General features: G+C 37.7%; 1 protein-coding gene across 1 annotated transcript in view; it reads right to left on the bottom strand.

Annotated features, from left to right (window-relative positions):
* Window positions 1-18,284, bottom strand: part of LOC150082291 (Golgi-pH regulating cation channel) — a 263,701-nt gene that overhangs the window by 61,464 nt on the left and 183,953 nt on the right. The window contains exon 16 of the mRNA XM_090380108.1: window positions 13,067-13,175. Coding sequence (XP_090236234.1) covers window positions 13,067-13,175 — 109 coding nt within the window. The remainder of the gene's footprint in view (window positions 1-13,066; window positions 13,176-18,284) is intronic.

The raw sequence follows: 18,284 nt of genomic DNA, 5'->3' as shown, positions 1-18,284 counted from the left end.
CTCAGCTTGTTATTTCTTTTCTTTCCGTTTTTGCTCTGTCACATAGTAATAATATACAGTAATACCCCGACTTACGCTACCCCGACTTACGCGAACTCGGAGTTACGCGGTTCTTGATTTTTTTCGTTTGGTAACGCTGCCGCCCACTATCTTCAAGGTCGTTTTTCATATGTTATCGATATACGGTGCGACGGCGGAGAATGAGAGCGAAAGATGAACAAAATTCAACTTTGTTGCTTTTATGTTTTTTTATATCAGTGAAGGGGAAACACATTTCACCATAATAACGTAAAAACCAACACAATTCCAGCTATCGGTATAATCGCAAATGCAATTAGATCGAGTTTACTACCAGTTTATAACAGATTTCACTAGCAGAAACGCAACTGGATTTTTATTGTTTTATGGTAGTAACCCCTAGAAATGTGAGGTGTTAATAGTGTATCTCTGCCTTTATGGTGTTGTTTATTCAGTTGCTACATGCACGCAGCTTTGTTTATGCGTATCAAGCGTGCCTCCTCGTTTTGTAATTGTGCTTTATTCCCTAAAAATGAGTAAAATACTTAATTAAAAGGTGTGAAAAGGAAGCGTCCTGGTGAAGACACTGCAGATTCAGAGAGAAAAAGAAAAGCAATTATCGATAAACAGAGGCGGACTGGGTCAAAAATTCTTACCCGGGAAAATTTATAGTGGCCTCATACTATGGTTTATGGCCAAAATCACACTGGCCCACCGGGGTTTCCCCGGTAAGGCTTATGGCCAGTCCACCTCTGTCGATAGAGAAAAAATATGAAATTGTGAAACGCTTTGAGCGAAATGAAAGACCATGTGATATTGCACATGCTACAGGCCTAAATGAAGCAACGGCGAAAAGCACATGACAATTGCAAACTTGACAGGTTGAAAATTGAAAAGGGCTCAATTGTAAAGGGCTTAAAAATTTTAGAAAACATAGACTCCAACGAAGAACGCGTTATAGCTACAAAGCAAGGAATAAAAAAAATTATTAGCTTGCTACGAAGAAATTCTGCGTGAAAAAAAGAACGCGCTGTGTCGTCAGACGAATTTGTTAGATTTTATGAAGCCATCGACATCGAAATAACTGTTTTACGTAAGTCATTTGTTTTTTTAATACATATTTTGTATTAATATGTATAAAGAACTGCAATTTTATTAATATTTTTCTTCTAAACTAGTGTTTTTGTTAGTCCTTGGTCCCAATTAAGCAAAATTTATATGTATTTATATGCAAAGTTGTACCCCGACTTACGCGAATTCGACTTACGCGATTTTCGTCGGACCCACCTATCGCGTAACTTCGGGGTATTACTGTATATATAATGAATCCAGAGCATATAGGCCTTTTCACTTATACACTGAACTGTCATACACCAAATTGAAGTACAACAAACTATCTTGCACCAAACTGACAAGATCTCAATGACAACATATATGCAGTTTCAACTTTTCGTAACAATCTCTTTTGTATACCCATTTCATAACCATGGGTCAAAATTTTAAGTATTTGTGGTAGGTCATCCAGTGGCCATCAGGTGTAAACTGTTTTACTTATAAAAAATTCACATACACTAGCAGGGAAAAGCATATTAATACAGAAATTTTCAATTATTTAAAAAAATCAATTCTCTTCATAATTATTTGAAACTTTTGATATTTAAATAAATATTTATTTACTAGCAGCAGAAGCATTATACTAAATTGAAAAAAGGAAGAAACAATAGTGTACAGTGTATTTTAGGTATCCTTTTCTCTCACCTTTGAATTTTCAGCAGAAATTCCTATCAGAAGAAAACAACTAGTGTTTTCCATATGGAACTTGTTTCCATATTTATTGGAATTTTTATGGAGAATACCCCCCCCCCCCCCGTCACAAACGCAACACTATTTTGAAAGGCATTCTCACAGATTTAATCCCTGCATGATTTTCTCACTTCAAGATCAGAAAAAAATTGAGGCAAAATATATATTTTTTCATTCTGGGAAGAAATATGACAAGAGGATCTAGTCCATATGGAAATGGAGAGACTAACAATCTCAGGATCTAGTCCATATGGAAATAGAGAGACTACCTAACAATCTCAGAATAGTCTGCGGCTTTAATTTGCAGCTGAAGGAAACTTATCAACAGGGAAGAAAACTGCTGAACACACTATCTGGTTGCAATGATGTTCAGTGATGATTAAAAAACTAAACTATGCATATTAACTTCTAGAATTAGAGATGTGGGAGATTAAGTGCATATAGAATAAGGTTTATTCAATTAGGCAATTAAAATTATAAATACACCTGCAACTAAATCTGTACCCAGTGGTTGTTAAAATCATTATAATATGATAAATGGACTACCAGCCTTCCATTCACTATTTTCCTCAATGGCGTCTTATTTTCTGTTATATCTTTAGCCCTAGCCAGAGCGAGTTTTCTTTCTTTTAATGCTTACTTGACAGCATTACCCAACTTCCCCTTGGTCTGCCTCTGGACCTATTGCGATATTCAATTTTGCTTCAAATATCAGTATGGATAATCTCCCTTCTTCCATCCTTTCTATAAGCCTATACCTTCAAATTTTCTTCACTTATCTTTGATTGGATATTTGTTATCCCAAGATTTTTTTTCAAATTTCCTTTTTAGTTCCATTCATTATTCTTAAAACTCTCATTTCTAGAAAAAGACAATGAAAAAAAATTAGGCTGGAGGTTGAGAGGACGAAAGAAGATGTTTGTTGACAATGGACTTGAACTTCTGTAGACTGTAATTTTCAGGAAATAAGTATGAAGGAAGGTTGTTCCAGAAAACAGCAGTTGAATGAATAAAAGAGGAAGATGAAAAGTTGGTTCTGTGAGTTTGAAGTCGGACAGTAAATGTATGTTGGCTGGTGGCGGCACGTGTTCGGACTGTTTTGAAAGAGAGCAGGAATTATAGAAGCCAATTCAGAAGAACAGTGCCCATGGAAGTATTTGTAGAAGAGGCATGCAGCAGAAACAGTACGTCTATGAGACAGCGAGTGGAGAGACTCTGTCAGAGATGGTTCATTAATTAACCTAACTGCCCTCTTCTGAATGGAATCAAGAAGCCTGAGAGAGGTTTTGGGGGAACCACCCCAGTTGTGGGAACAATATTCCATGGCAGGGCGATTTGCGATTTATACGAATTGAAAAGCTGCACTGAAGAAAAGTAACGTTGAGAGCGAAAGAGAAAACCAAGTTTTTTAGATGAAGAAGAAGCAATATTTGTAATGTGCTTGTGCCAAGAGAGATTAGAGGTCAGGGTAATCCCCAAAAGAGATATATCATTTTGCCTAGAAATCGGAGTGTCACCAAAGATAAGCATAGGAGCAGAAGAATCCTTTTGCCGAGATATAAGACAAGACTGAGTTTTAGAAGGGTTGAAATCAACTAAGTTGTCTTTTCCCCACTGGAGAATTACCTGAAGATCGGCATTTAAGGAATTGGTAGTAGATTTTCGAGAAGTTGAAGCTGATTGAGCAGGACAAGTTTTCTCAAAATGGAAAGTGAAATGCAATGTGCTATCATCGGCAAAACTATGGATAGGATTTCCTGTCAATTGAAGAAGGTCATTAATATACAAGAGGAAAAGAGTGGGGAAGTTAGAAGAGAGAGAGCCATCTACCATCATCCTCAGTGAGCAATCAGAGAGAAAACAGGATAACCAATTACTAAAAACAGTTGGCAAAGCATAAGATGGAAGCTTGTTTAGAAGACCTTTATGCCAAACACGATTGAAAACCTTTGAGATGTCAAGAGCAACTACTTGTGTTTCACCAAACCTTTCCATTGAATTAGTCCATAAATAGGTAACATAAGCCAGAATATCACCAGTGGATCGACACTGACAGAATCCATACTAGTGATCGTTGATCAGACGGAAGGTTTCTAGGTGGTTTAAGAGTTGGCGGTTAATTGATTTCTCCATTACTTTAGAAAGAGTGGAAGTAATTGCAATGGGATGATAATTGGATGGGAGGGATTTGTCACCCTTTTTAGGAACTGGCTGGATATGAGAAAATTTCCAACTAGAAGGAAAAACACCTTTGAATAAGAAAGTGAAAAAAGGCGACAAAGAATAGGAGTACGTTCAGGAGCACAGGTTTTGAGAACAAGTGGAGAAATACCATCGGGACCTGGAGCTTCCTTAGCATCAAGATTCGTCAAAATCCTTCTGACATCCTTTTGACGGAAGACCACAGGAGGCATTGAATGGAGCATGTTGGGAATGGTGGGAGGTGTTTTACCAAGATCATTAATACATGAGGTGGAAGAAAAATGGGATGCTAGCAGGTCAGCTTTATCCTTGGCTGAAGTGACAACAGAACCATCTGGTTTGGACAGAGGTGGGGGAGCAGAGATGGGCAAAAGTTGCAGCTAATAGCTTTGGCAAGAGACCAGAATGCTCAGCTACCATTAGGGCAAGAAGCAAGTTTTCTACTCTTAGCCTGTTCAAACTCTAGTTTGGACTGATTAATAACTGCTTTACAATTGTTGCGAGCTTAGGTGTAGGCAGAAAATGAAACTGAAGAATTAGAAACAAGCCAATTACAATATGCAACATTCTTCTCTTGAACAGCCTTAGCACATTTATTGGAAAACCAAGGTTTAGATAAAGGATGAGATTTTAAAGTGGAGTGTGGGATAAAGGATTCCATTCCTGCAAGAATAATTTCACTGACACGATCTGAGCAAACATTGACATCCGAAGTTTTGAAACAGTAATCCGACCAAGGAAAAGAAGAAAATAAGTCTCGCAGGTCATCCCATTTTGCATTCTTGTAATGCCAAACAACACGAGGTTGGGAATAGCCATGAGATAAAGGTTCTATTGGAGAAGAGACAATCACCAAGTTGTGATCTGAAGTGCCTAAAGGACCTCTCACTTCGACCGTGTACTTAGAAGGGTTGTTTGTGAGAAAAAGATCAAGTGTATTGGCTGTATGATTAGGATTGTCTGGTATTCTTGTAGGTAGATGAACAATCTGTACAAGGTCATTAGTAATTGCAAAAGCCTCAGCATCTCGACAAGCTGGGTCGGTGTGACTAGAAAACGGAAACTAGCTGGAGTTGTAAACATTAAAATCACCAAGTAAAATTACCTCACTGTTAGGAAAGTTGGACTGGAGAAAGTCAAGTTGCAAAGAGAGGAAGTCAAAGAGCTCCAAGTGATTAGTGGAGTTGGGAGAACGGTAGAGACAACAGATGAATTTGACACAATGAGGTAGAGAAATTTTAAGCCAGAGAAGATCAAAGAGAGGAGATTCCAAATTGCCATGTCTCTGACAGGGAATATCAGAACGGACATATGCACAAGTACCACCTTTGAGGCGAAAGGAATCATACAGCGAATAATTTGGGCATCTGAGATGAGCAGTATTTGAATCAACCGATAACTGAGATTCTGTCAGAAAATGTACATGCGGTTTGGCAGACTGCAAATGGACATCGCTGAGATTAGAATTGAGACCACATGTATTTGTGAAATGAATTAGGATGTGCTTGGGAGGTTTAGATCTTTTTGCAGATAAGCTTGCTCTATTAGTTTGACAATTCATGGTGTATTCAATAGTAAGAAAAAGTGGGTGGGACATGCTGCATGAAGTAATGAAATTTTTGGAAATGGCGTACACGTGATAAGAATATACCCAGATCCTTGACATAACATAGCCTCGACAATGCTCCCCGCATACACACTACTCGGACTCCCTCCAATCCCTATCTGGCAGAGTAGAGGTAGCAAGATTATACACTAGCTGATCCAGAAGCCTCCTAGAGAGTTACCAATAGGTTCAGTCCGGTGTACTAACTAGTGGCCAGCCTACGAACACCATTTTAGAGCTGTACCCTCGAAATGTAAGGAACATAACCTCAAAAGTCATCAATCATACTGCAAGATGGAAGAGATAGGGAAGGGGTGACCGGAACTTGAGACTGAACCGGCTCTAGAGACTAAACATGGGTTCCACCACTTCAAGCCTCCAATAAGCAAAGTGGTGGTATTGCACCGGTTGATGAGAGTCATCTACCACCTAGTACTGCCTGGTAACATAGAGGGGTGGCGTTCCTCCATGTGGTGTGGGTGCCACACCTCGACCCCTGCTTACATTGGTTCACACCTGGGTGATCACCCAACATGTACCTGTGCATGGAGGTTATACCCAGGATTACTAACAGTCCCACCATCATGAAGGTGCAAGCAGAGGATTTGGCTGTCACAGACCATCCCGACTTCGCTGAAATTGGGTTCACTCACTTGAGTGTCACCCGAACATCAGTTCCATCAGCGTTTTAGACTCCCCGGTAGCAAGTACAGCGTGTCTGGCATATCTGAGAGAATGTCTGTGACATCCTCAAGGACCATAGTTGCACATAGCAGATATTAAATACAGGGTGATTCACTACCAGTGCAACAAACTTGCAGTAGGTGTAGGGGGCACAAAGACAAATCGGAATCACATAGCATTGCAGGGTCCGAAATGCCTTTGTCATGCGGTAGAGGACGTTGAACGGGAGGTCGCGTGAACAGCGATCCCGCTGGAAGTCAGCATTTGCGAACCGTTTCTGTTGAAGAATCCAAGTAGCAAAAGTCCTCCGGAGTGGATAATCTGCAGGCTCCAATGATTGGACGCGTTGCAGATGGTATGAACTCATTTGGTTTGTTGACAGTATCCTCCATACAGTGGATTGGGAAATACCCAATCGTTGGCCTATCGCTCGAGTACTCATACTCAGATTGCCTTCTGCAAGACGTAGGACATTCTCCTCATTGTCTGGCATTCTCGTCATTTGCTCTCGATTCACGGTACCTCTCGTGAAACAACCAGTCTCACGTAACCTTCTGTGCACACGTGCGAAAATCATATGATGAGGAGCACACCTGTGCGGGAAACGTTCCTGATACAAGCGCAGAGTGGCACGCCTGTTATAGTCCGCAGCTCCATATGCGAGGTGCATGTCGGCCAGTTCAACGTTTGAATACTCGTCCATCCTACTGCCTCGGGAACCGGTTCGCAAATGCTGACTCCCAGCGGGATCGCTGTTCACGCGACCTACTGTTCAACGTCCTCTACCGCATGGCGAAGGCATTTCGGACCCTGCAATGCTATGTGATTCTGATTCGTCTTTGTACCCCCTACACCTCCTGCAAGTTTGTCGCACTGGTAATGAATCACCCTGTATATGATTTCAGAATCTTAGAAATCTGTTCTGTTATGCCCAGATAAAAGGGAATGTAACCATCATATGAGCAATATGGGTTTCCCTATTACCTCTCTTACCCCCACACTATTAGCACATCAATCCAACACTGCCTGTGGAATCCAATTTTGCCCTATTAATATCCATCTGCCTATCCTCTGAGGTACTGCACTGTGACCATATCCTGTCCATCAGTGCTCTCACAGTGCTATTCTTATGCATCAGTGCATGAACTGGCCCATGCACATAGGCTTCCTGCAAATTGTGGTCCTAATATGTGAGCCAATCGTTCTAACCAAAATATCCAAGAAAGACAGAACACACCCACCTCCATTTCAGAGGTAAACTGGGTGAAAACCTGCTAAAATAAGGCAAAAGCTCACCTTCCCTACCCTGAGGAATAACAGTGAATACACCAATCATATACATATGAGTACAGGAGGGAACACTAGCATGGTAATCTCAGAAGCCTCCATTACAACGTTGGACACAATAATGCTAATAGCTGTGCTATGTATAAGCAAGTACATAGCACAGCTATGTACCCATAGCTGTGCTATGTACTTGCTTATACATTTGATTTTCATAAACCATAGTGGTGCTAGACAAACAAAGTCCCACAGCACTACATATATCCAAAACAGTTGATGAGCATCTAGTATTCAAGGTGACATCTCTGTTCGATGCTTCCTTTAAACAATCTACTGCATAATCAGTTGGTATAGATGTAAATAGAGCCACCACATCAAAAGACAGAAATGCTTCAACTTTAGTCTCCATTTGTTGCATAATTCTTACAAAACTCCTATTACCCTTTACAATATATACTGTATTACCAACAAGTGGGGAAACAATTTTCACCATAAGCCTCAGCAACTTAAATGTGGGCAATCCATTAAAGGACATAATCAATCATAATGGCACACCAGGTTTAAGCATTTTTGATAACCATAAAAACAGGGAAGGTGTCAGCCCACATCATGCAGTAACCAATATATGTCACCGATCTTTCTAGCATCCATCCATCAATGAAGCATTGATGGGCCTCTCCATATCTCGAAGTGGATTCCTCCTCACTGGAAAGTACACCCTAAGATTCCATAGTAAAGACAATGCTTTGTTCACAAAATCCCATTTGTTCATAACTATTTGTCTACCCTTATCTGCTGGTAAAACCATCAGATCTTGTTCACCTCTTAAATCCTGTAATACTCTCCAGTACTGAGGCATTAAATTGGGATATGCCAGTCAGGCCTGATTCAATACAGCAGCAGTCCTAAAACAAATATCATCTACCACACCCTCAGAAAACTTTCTTAATGCAGCTTCCATCCCCACAGGCCCTTCTGTAATTGGGTGATGTAACACAAAGGAACAAAATCTGTACCCACAGCTAAAACACCAATTTGTTCACTGCCTGCTGCTCACAGACTTAAACCTAACTACCCAACTTTTAAGTCTAAAATTACTCAAATCCTGTACAAATAATCTCATCTTCCTAATTTGTCTGTGACAGTATGCCTCAGACACACGCACACACACTGCCTTTGCAGTGCGTGTTTCTGAGGCCATTCTAATTCACAGTACAGCGCTATAATATAGCCTTCAAATAAAGGCAACATTAGAAAGTCCTGCTATAAATAAAAATGTTAACACAAATGAAAAAAAAAAATTGTAATATAAATGTGCCTAACATATAAACATTTTGCAGGGAATTAAATGCAGTAAATTCAAAAGGTTCTTGGGAATATAATATATCTCCCAGAGAAAGGAAGGCAAAAACATGTCACAGGTTCATCATGCTTATCTTGTATGAATATTCTAATAAGTTTAATAGCTGACAGGTAGCTAGTGGTTGAAACCTACAACTAGTAGTCATCTTTATTTTTTATTTTTAAGTCTTTGAAGGCTAAAATTTCTGTGATTGAGCAGGGTGGCAAAGTAAAGTTTCAGCTGCTGTTTAAAGTCTCCATCTGGAATGTTTATATTGTTACAACATGTGTATGGTAAGGTTTGATGAAACACAGTGAAGTGTACAAGTAGCATTAACATTTTATGAGCATCATGTCAATGAAAATTAACAGATGATATAACAATTCTCATAAAATCCAAACCACGTGGAGAAAGTATAAGTAAAATTTATTAAGATTAATTATTAAGAAAAAACATTCAGTGCAAAAACAACCGAGTCAAAGACTGCAATAGTAATAATGCTTCCAGCAATGTTGGGCATTCAAGATTGGCTGTATGCATAGCAGTTCTTCATTCACCAACTCTGTTACACAAATGTTTTTTTTGCTTTTACACATAATCTACTGTACAGGTATTATTGGAATCTTGGAAATTACACAATGTAAATTGTGTGGAAGAAGGACATGTTGTTTGTCATTATTAGATTTTAAATGAAATAAAGGATACTGTTATGAATTTATTCTGATTATTTAAATCACATTTCAAATGCACATTTACATGTCATTTTTTACTCTTTATATTACCAAGATCTGTTTTGTAATTTCATTCTTTAACTATGTTTGCTACCACCCCTCCCCCACCCTCCTTCCAAGGCCTGAAGACAGGGTCCAGTAGAACCTTTAAACCAACATTGGTTATGAGATTTCATAATTTGGGTCATATAATTTATGAATTTTATTTAAATTTTAGGCGCCTCCGTAGCCAGGTGGGAAGGAGCAGCAGTGCGTAGCACACGCTTCTTGATTAGACCGGGGTTCGAACCCGTCACCACCAAATACGGAGGATGCGGAAAGGTCAAGGGAATGACCACCGCGTATTCTCAGAGCAATATGGCCTTAGTTGCTAATGCTCCTAAAAACCAAAAAAAAAAAAAAAAAAAACAATTTAAAAAATTTTATATAAGTGTATCTCCTTTCAGAATCATCATTTACGATTATTTTTCATGTAGATTTAACAGTGTTAATCTATAAAAGTTGTTAATACCTGAGGAATGCATGTGGCCTGTTTGTCAACATGTTTGCTCTAGGGCAGGGGTCGCCAACCTGTGGCTCACGAGCCACATGCAGCTGTTTGAACATGTAACTGCAGCTCTTTACCTTTTAGCCCACGTGAAGCACAATTTGAAATGGAGATAGACTTAAAAATCAAGGATATATTCAGTGCAAGACTAAAATACCTTTAAAACTGAAATTGAGGATTTGGAAAGGCAAAAGGCTGCTGCCCTTGCAATTCTACACAAATGGACAGTAATAGATGAGTTGAAAAAGCAAGACCAAATTGTGTTCGATAAGTAGTTGTTTGTTTGTTATTTGGTTTTTAAGAGCATTACAACTAAGGCCATATTGCTCTGGGGATATGCGGTGATCATCATTCCCTGACCTTTCCGCATCCTCCGTATTTGGTGGTCACAGGCTCGAACCCTGGTCTAATCAAGAATTCAATGAGTGGAGTAGCTTACTGGACAAGTATATAAATTTAAAATATTTGCATTTGGACTTCTCTCAGTTTTTGGTTCAGCGTATTTCTGCGAGCAAATATTTTCGAACATGAACTATATTAAAAATAAATCAAGAAACCGTCTGAACAATCCAAGTCACTCAGCATGTTTAAAAATGAAAATTACGGCATACTCGCCTGATGTTGAGAGACTCTCTCAAGAAGTTCAGCAGCAAAAGTCACATTAATTGGTACCTAATTGGATGTTTGTTTGTGACATTTTTTCAGTATTAAATAATATTTCAAAATATATATTTTTTTAATAAAATAGCATCCCACCCTATTCCATTTCTTAAGAAATGGAATAGAGTGGGAAGGTGTTTTATTATGCGACTCTTTGGAATCTCTTTTTCTTTTTTTTTTTTTTAAATAAATAGATCAAAAATGGATCTTCACTCAAAAAAAGGTTGCTGACCCCCTGCTTCAGGGGATGGTGGTTGATGTGAATGTGGCAACCATCTAAAATAAAGTATAAAATCTAGAATCATAGGTACTAACTATGGGAGAGGGAGGACAAAATTATCATTGCAGCCTCCTCATTCTTCTAAATGCATTTTTCACTAAATGAATCAAAGGTAAGTTTTTACATCTAGGATATGGTAAATGATAAATAAATACTCCAAATAATGACAGTTACACAGGAAATAAACTTCAAAAAACATAGATGGCAGCAAACATTAACTGTGTGAAGGCATGACTATATGCCACTCCATATGCCACTTAATCTTACTTTTGTGTATCTTAAGAGTTCACGTCTGATCTTTTGTGGAAGTTTTGATTATGACTGGTCATAAACTTAATTTGTTTAAAATTAAATAAATTTGATTTCAGCAGTTTACACCAAAAGCACAAAGTGCTGTAGTGATAGCACTAAAGACAGTTACATAAAATAGCTTCTTAGATTTTTTATAGCAACTTTGTGCTGGAGAAATGCATTACTACTCAAGGATAATACAGGCAGTTCTCGCTTTACGAGTTCCCGAGTTTACAAGGTTTTTTTTTTCCTAAGTATCAAGTATCAACAAAATCGAAAAAATATGAATATTAATTGCAAAAAATGAATGTTAAACATTCATAAATACCGCATTCTAGACCACGTGGCTATACAATACAGTGTACCCTGCTTTACAATATTAATCAGTTTCAGAGACACCATTGTATTGTTAAAATATCGTAAGGTGAACCCAATAACACATTGTTTTTTGGTAATTCGTTTCAAGATCTCGAAAGGTAAATTTTCGCTGTATAACTAAGCTATTTATCTCTCTAAAATTTAATTTTTAAGGTCACGAGCGTGACCTTAAAGACATATAAAAAGTCGTGAGCGTGGTTTGTAAATTGTATTAGTTACCAATTCAAATAATTAAAATGCACTACACTTTCATCATTATCATATGTTCTGTTATAAGAATCAATTTTAAATGCCTTCATGATATTTTTCTAAAGCACATTTCTGGAGGTCACGACCATAAAACAATAAAAACAATTTGCACTTTCCAGTTTATTTGGCTTTTCCGTTACTGGAAGCAATTATAAACAGGTAGTAAACTCGATAGCTGGAATTGTGTGGGTTTTTTTACGTTGTTATGGTGAAATGTGTTTCCCCCTTTACTGAAATCTTCAATCAAAAAAAAAAAAAAAACAAATTTTCAGAATCTTCTCTTCATTCCTTTTTTTTAAGCTTCGTAAACTTGTTACTCCATGCGAATCGTGTTAGTTGCAATTTGTGTGTGCCGTTAAAAAATGCTTATGCATGCAATCGTGAAATTTATAATTAAAAGAGATTATCTTGGAAACAAATGCCTCTTGAAACATTTCTGAAGAAGATGATTCCTTGTGCAACAAACCGACGAGTGCCGAGCCAATAATGAGTGATCAACGAGTGCATTTAGCCGATGATGATGAAGAATAAACATTCTTTCACATTTGTAAGTTGTAAATAATTTCTCTATTATTATAATTTGCTTGATTTTACAGGCTACGTTTTCACTTCTTTCGATAAATCAATCATTGTTTAAACATAAAAATTAGCTAGCTAATTGCATTGTTGAGAAAGTAACCCCTATCTATTTTTAACCTTATGTCTATGGGAAATAAATTCCCACTTTACGAGCGCACACTAGAAATGAATTAACTCGTAAAGTCGAGAACTACTGTACTGTAAAGGATACCAGTTCACTCATTTCTAATAAAATAAAATCCACGAAGTTTTTAAATGTACTTCATAAATTATCAAATTTTATAATTCTTCATGTTTAAAAAACTATTTTTCAAACTCTCACTAAGATCAACATTTAGGTACTTCTTATTTTAAAACTGAAGTTAAATAAATCACTGCATGGTAGTGCATTATATTAGAGAGAAATATTTACCTAAAACAGCAAATATTAATGTATTTGTAAAATGCCTGTACAGCGAGAGCTTGACTAGATTTCTTCTTAAACGAAGTGTTCTGGTTGTTTGAACAAGACTACTGAAGATGTAATGGAGTTAAGGCAATAATAATGATAAAAATACTTTTAGCCTCATTAACCCTTTCATGAGTGAGTTTGCTGAAAATGCAGAACTACAGAAGTACTCCTGAAAGAGTTAAATCATCACAATATACATTACACAAGAGAAACAATATCTTAATAACAATGATGTTTCAAAGATGATTGCACCTTCCTTCTCAGAGAGAAAGACTGATGTAATATGCTGAAGTTTCATAGTATAAATACTAAAAACAGAGCATGATATAACATGTGGTCATCAGGAAATCATATGCCTAAGATGCTGGAACTCTGTTTAGGATGACAAAGTTCATTTTATTAGAAGAGTGACAAGACCACAAAATGCAAAGAAAGGCAACTAAAAGTATAACAATAGATGATAGGTTAATTTTAATCATGTGTAATAAAGATTATTGCATTTCCACAGTACTATCAAGGTTATATGAATATCATAAATAAATAGCAAAATATATCTTAAGTGAAAATGAATAAGTGATCTGATTATAATAGTTATGGTTGACTAGATATATTATTGACCAAAGAAAACTTATAGCTGACAGGCTTTCATGACTGCAACACCCCAGTGTCCACACCTTCAAAGGGTACAAAATAAAAAAAAAATGTCAACAGAAAAAAAAAAGGCTTTTAAGTAACCAAAACAAAGGCTTTTTTTCCCCCCAGGTATTTCCTCTTTGCCCTCAAAATGAAGAACATGTGTAAGGGGTTATATATCGAGGAAAAAAATTTAAAAATTAGGCTGTATTCTTTATTACTGATGTAAATAATTTTCAGTGTCCCTTGTACCATAATCACCCCACCACCAGAAGTTACTGATCCAGTTTTTATTTTATTATGACAAAACAAAGGTTTGATGTACAGGTAACCCTCGTATAACACAGTAGTTACGTTCCTATAAAATGCCGTGATATATGGGACTAGGAAAAAGTACAAAAAGGGGGTTACGTTCCAAAAGCTAACAAAAATACATTATTTCGTTACCAAAAATACACCATTCTAGATTTTGTGTATATTATGCTCTCTAAAAAATCAGTAATCTGGTTTTGTTTGCTTTTGCTTGATAACTCTGTGAATTTCATCATATGGAACTAGCATTTTTGAAGCTCCCTTTTGAACTTTGGGCTCCTTTTATTCAAGAATCTGCATTCAAAAAATAAGATTCTAATTGTTCAGCTAACTTTATGCCTTCCCATATTCTTTTTAATGTAAAATTTGGAAGTTTAGAATTTTCATCTGCGTTATTATCCTCTGAATTGATTTGGTTTATCTACGATGCTATTTCCACCAAATCTGCTTTGCCGGCCAGCCTCTTTTTCTATCAGTAATTTTTGATTGTCTTCAGTAATCATATCCTTTTTTATTTTATTTCTTTAGGAGCATCGGCAACTAGGGCCATGTTGCTCTGCGTATATTGTCTATAAATTGCGTGTGTCCTGAGGTCAATTTTCTGTTTTGCTGGACGAAAAACCCAAGTTTCCGGGAGAAAAACCATGCTTCCTTCACCCTGAGCCCAACTAACTCAGCCACGTTGTGAAAAAGACCCATAAAAATTCATCCCATCATCGACAGGATTCGAACTCAGGTCTTTTCCACCCGGTGTGGAGAGGAGGACGATTTTATCAACTGTGCTACCCACGAAGGCTTCAGTAGTCATGTCATCAAAACCTTCCCTTCCTACCGACTTAGCAAGTTCTACTATTACACCGATTCCGTTTTCTGCTGGTTTGACCATATTTCCTGAACTGACTTTGGCCATACATTTTTCCCCTGCATTTAGTGTTGATGGTTTTACTTCTTTGAGCAATAAAGCTATGATTTTGATACAGTCCACAACTGAGAAATGTTTCCATGTCTACTTAAATAAATTCGGAATCAGTTTTTTCCAAAATCCATTGTAACGATTTTTTCTGATGTAATGAGTTTTAAAGATGGTTATAATCTTGATCTAATGGATGAATGAAACAAGTTGTATTAACCTAGTATAATTGTGGTGGTAGAAACATAACTTTAATGTTTGGATGACTTAAATCTTTTGGATGGCCTGGTGTGCTATCCAATAGTAATAAAACTTTGAAATCTAAACTTCTTCCACAAGTTCAACAACCATAAGTTCAATAACACAGAATGTAACAAAGGGATTTCCCAAAAAAATAAAATACAGGGATTTCTCAATAATTTTTTTTGACTAGCGAGTCAACAGTGGGGATTCAAAGAGTGGAAATGTTGAAAAATTACATCCAACATAATAGCAGGGTTTTCCCTTATACAAAAGCTCAAAAATACCCTGTTATGCGAGATTTGCCAAAATTCTCTAACCGTGTTATATAAGTACCATGTTGTGCGAGGATTGCCACAATTTATCAATCATGTTAGTGCAAAACCATGTTATAGAAGTACCGTGTTATACGGGGTTTGCCTGTATTCCTTTATAGTGTATTTCACATGGTCAGGTAAATGCCATCAAGAATTGGGATCTTACCCAGGTACCCAGAGATATGGGTACTTACCCAGAGAAAGTAACACTCTTGATCTGGTTATCAGCAGTGATCATTCGTGTATTAAGAATTTGCAGATAAAGGAACCACTAGGTGGCAGTGATCACAGTGTGCTGAAGTGGGATTTACTCAAAGAGGTAACTACCGTCAGGGGTAAAGGAAAGGGTTTTTGCTTCCGTAAAGGGGAGTACAGTGGTCTCAGACAGTTTTTAAGTTCTGTACAGTGGGATCAACTGACGATGTTACAAACAGTAAATTCTAAGTGGGAAGCATTCAAAGAATTAATCGTGGAAGCTACTAGACTTTATATACCGATTAAGAAATATCGTTCAAGGTTTAGGCCTAAATGGTTATCAAATGAACTAATGAGACTCGTGACAGAGAAGAAAAATGCATGGGATGCATATAAATTATCAGGTGACGCAGAAGCCTGTGGCAGATATAAGCTAGTCTGTAATCAGGTCACAAAGGAGGTTCGGCAGGCGAAGGCGGATTACGAGAAATCTTTGGCAAAAGATGCTAAGAAAAACAGCAAGGATTTCTTTACTTATATAAACTCTAAAAGGAAGGGGCTGAATATGATTGGTCCACTTGACATCGATGGTTCGACTGTTGATGATCCTGCTCAGATAGCAAACAAACTGAATGAGTATTTTGCATCTACATTCACACGTGAGGAATTATTACAATTTGAAAATGGAAGAAGGTTATCAAATTGTAGCAGTGTGCTTAATGATTTTGTAATAACTGAGAGCAAAGTGGAGGAGAAATTGTTGAAGTTAAACACAAGAAAGGCACCTGGGGTGGATGGGATCTATCCAGTTATTTTAAAGGAGGCGGCAAAGCAACTAAGCAAACCCTTAGCCATAATTATGAGAGCATCCTTGGAGTCAGGGGAGGTTCCCACGGACTGGAGATGTGCAATTGTGTCCCCAATTCACAAAGGTGGATCGAAGGGTGACACGAGTAATTACAGACCAGTTAGTTTAACTTCTGTTCCGGGTAAAATAATGGAGTCGCTGGTTAAAAATGCATTGCAGGATCATCTAGACAAGACTGCAGCAATAATTCAAACACAGCATGGGTTTGTTAAGGGAAAGTCTTGTCTGACAAATTTGATTGGTTATTATGATGTGGTCACAAAGGAACTGGATGCAAAAAATAATTTTGATATCATATACTTGGATTTCAGGAAAGCTTTTGACACTGTTGCGCATGGAAGACTACTGTACAAATTGGAGCAGAATGGTATTAAGGGTAAGTTGCTACAATGGATAAAAGGATGGTTAAGTGGGAGAAGACAGAGGGTGGTAATCAATGGGTGCTGCTCTTCGTGGACTGATGTTATTAGTGGAGTCCCACAGGGTTCGGTGTTGGGTCCACTGTTGTTTTGTGTATTTATCAATGATATTGATGAAGGTATATCAGGCTTAATGTCGAAGTTTGCTGATGACACAAAGGTTGGCAGGGTTGTTAATGACAGTAATGGCAGTGTGCTACTGCAACAGGATCTAAATAATTTGGGTAGATGGGCTAAGAAGTGGCAACTGAAGTTCAACCTTGACAAATGCAAAGTACTGCATATGGGTAGAAGTAACCCCAGAGAAACGTACCAACTGTGTGGTACTACACTTAAGGTGGTAGAAAATGAAAAAGACCCGGGAGTAATTGTGCAGTCAGATATGAAGTTTTCTGAGCAGTGCAGACAGGCTGCTAGGGCAGGTCATGGAGTTTTGTCAATGATATATAGGAATTTTGCTAGCAGGGAAAAGGAGGTGATTGTCCCTCTGTATAAGGCAATGGTCAGGCCACGCCTTGAGTACTGCGTACAGGTCTGGAGGCCTCATTTTAGGAAGGATGTAGATTTGCTTGAGCGTGTACAGAGAAGAGCAACACGATTGGTGAGGGGAATGAAGGGATTCTCTTACCAAGAGAGGCTTAAGTTCTGCAAATTGCAGTGGCTGGAGACTAGGCACCTGTGCGGTGATCTGATTGAGGTCTATAAGGCCTTGAATGGGTTGAGCACGCTGAATTCTGATGGGATCCTTCCACTTGTTCAGATTACCAACCTACGGGGACATAAGTTCAAATTAAGAAAGGACAGATGTAGAATAGATGTGTGGAAATTTGCCTTTAGCCAGCGGGTGGTTAATTGCTGGAACAAACTTCCATCTGTCGTTGTGGAAGTTGATAGGTTAAATAAATTTAAGGAGGAACTGGACAGGCATTTGGAGGGAATGGTGTGATTTTTTTTTTTTTTTTTTTTTTTTTTGGCTGATGCTGCATAAGCTCCTACACTTGCTTTCTTGCATCATGTGCCACTACTACTACTACTACTACTACTACTACTACTTTAGAAGCAAGTGTGTTTATTCATAAGTCAACTTAAAGTTACTGCAGTATATCCTCATTAATTTGATATCAGATTATTTAAAATGTGATGTATTTTTAAGTCATTACGATTCCCCAACCAATGATATAGGGTTTTATATACATTTTAGTAGATTACTTAAAATACATTTACAATGAAATCTGAAACCTGAATTGAAGGCTACAGCTTGTGAATAGCTGGGTTGTCTAAGGCT

The sequence above is a fragment of the Mastigoproctus giganteus genome, chromosome 8 (assembly GCF_048544385.1).
Source record: "Mastigoproctus giganteus isolate SK-2022 chromosome 8, ASM4854438v1, whole genome shotgun sequence".
Classification (NCBI taxonomy): domain Eukaryota; kingdom Metazoa; phylum Arthropoda; class Arachnida; order Uropygi; family Thelyphonidae; genus Mastigoproctus; species Mastigoproctus giganteus.
This window is presented reverse-complemented; position numbering and strand designations above follow the sequence as displayed.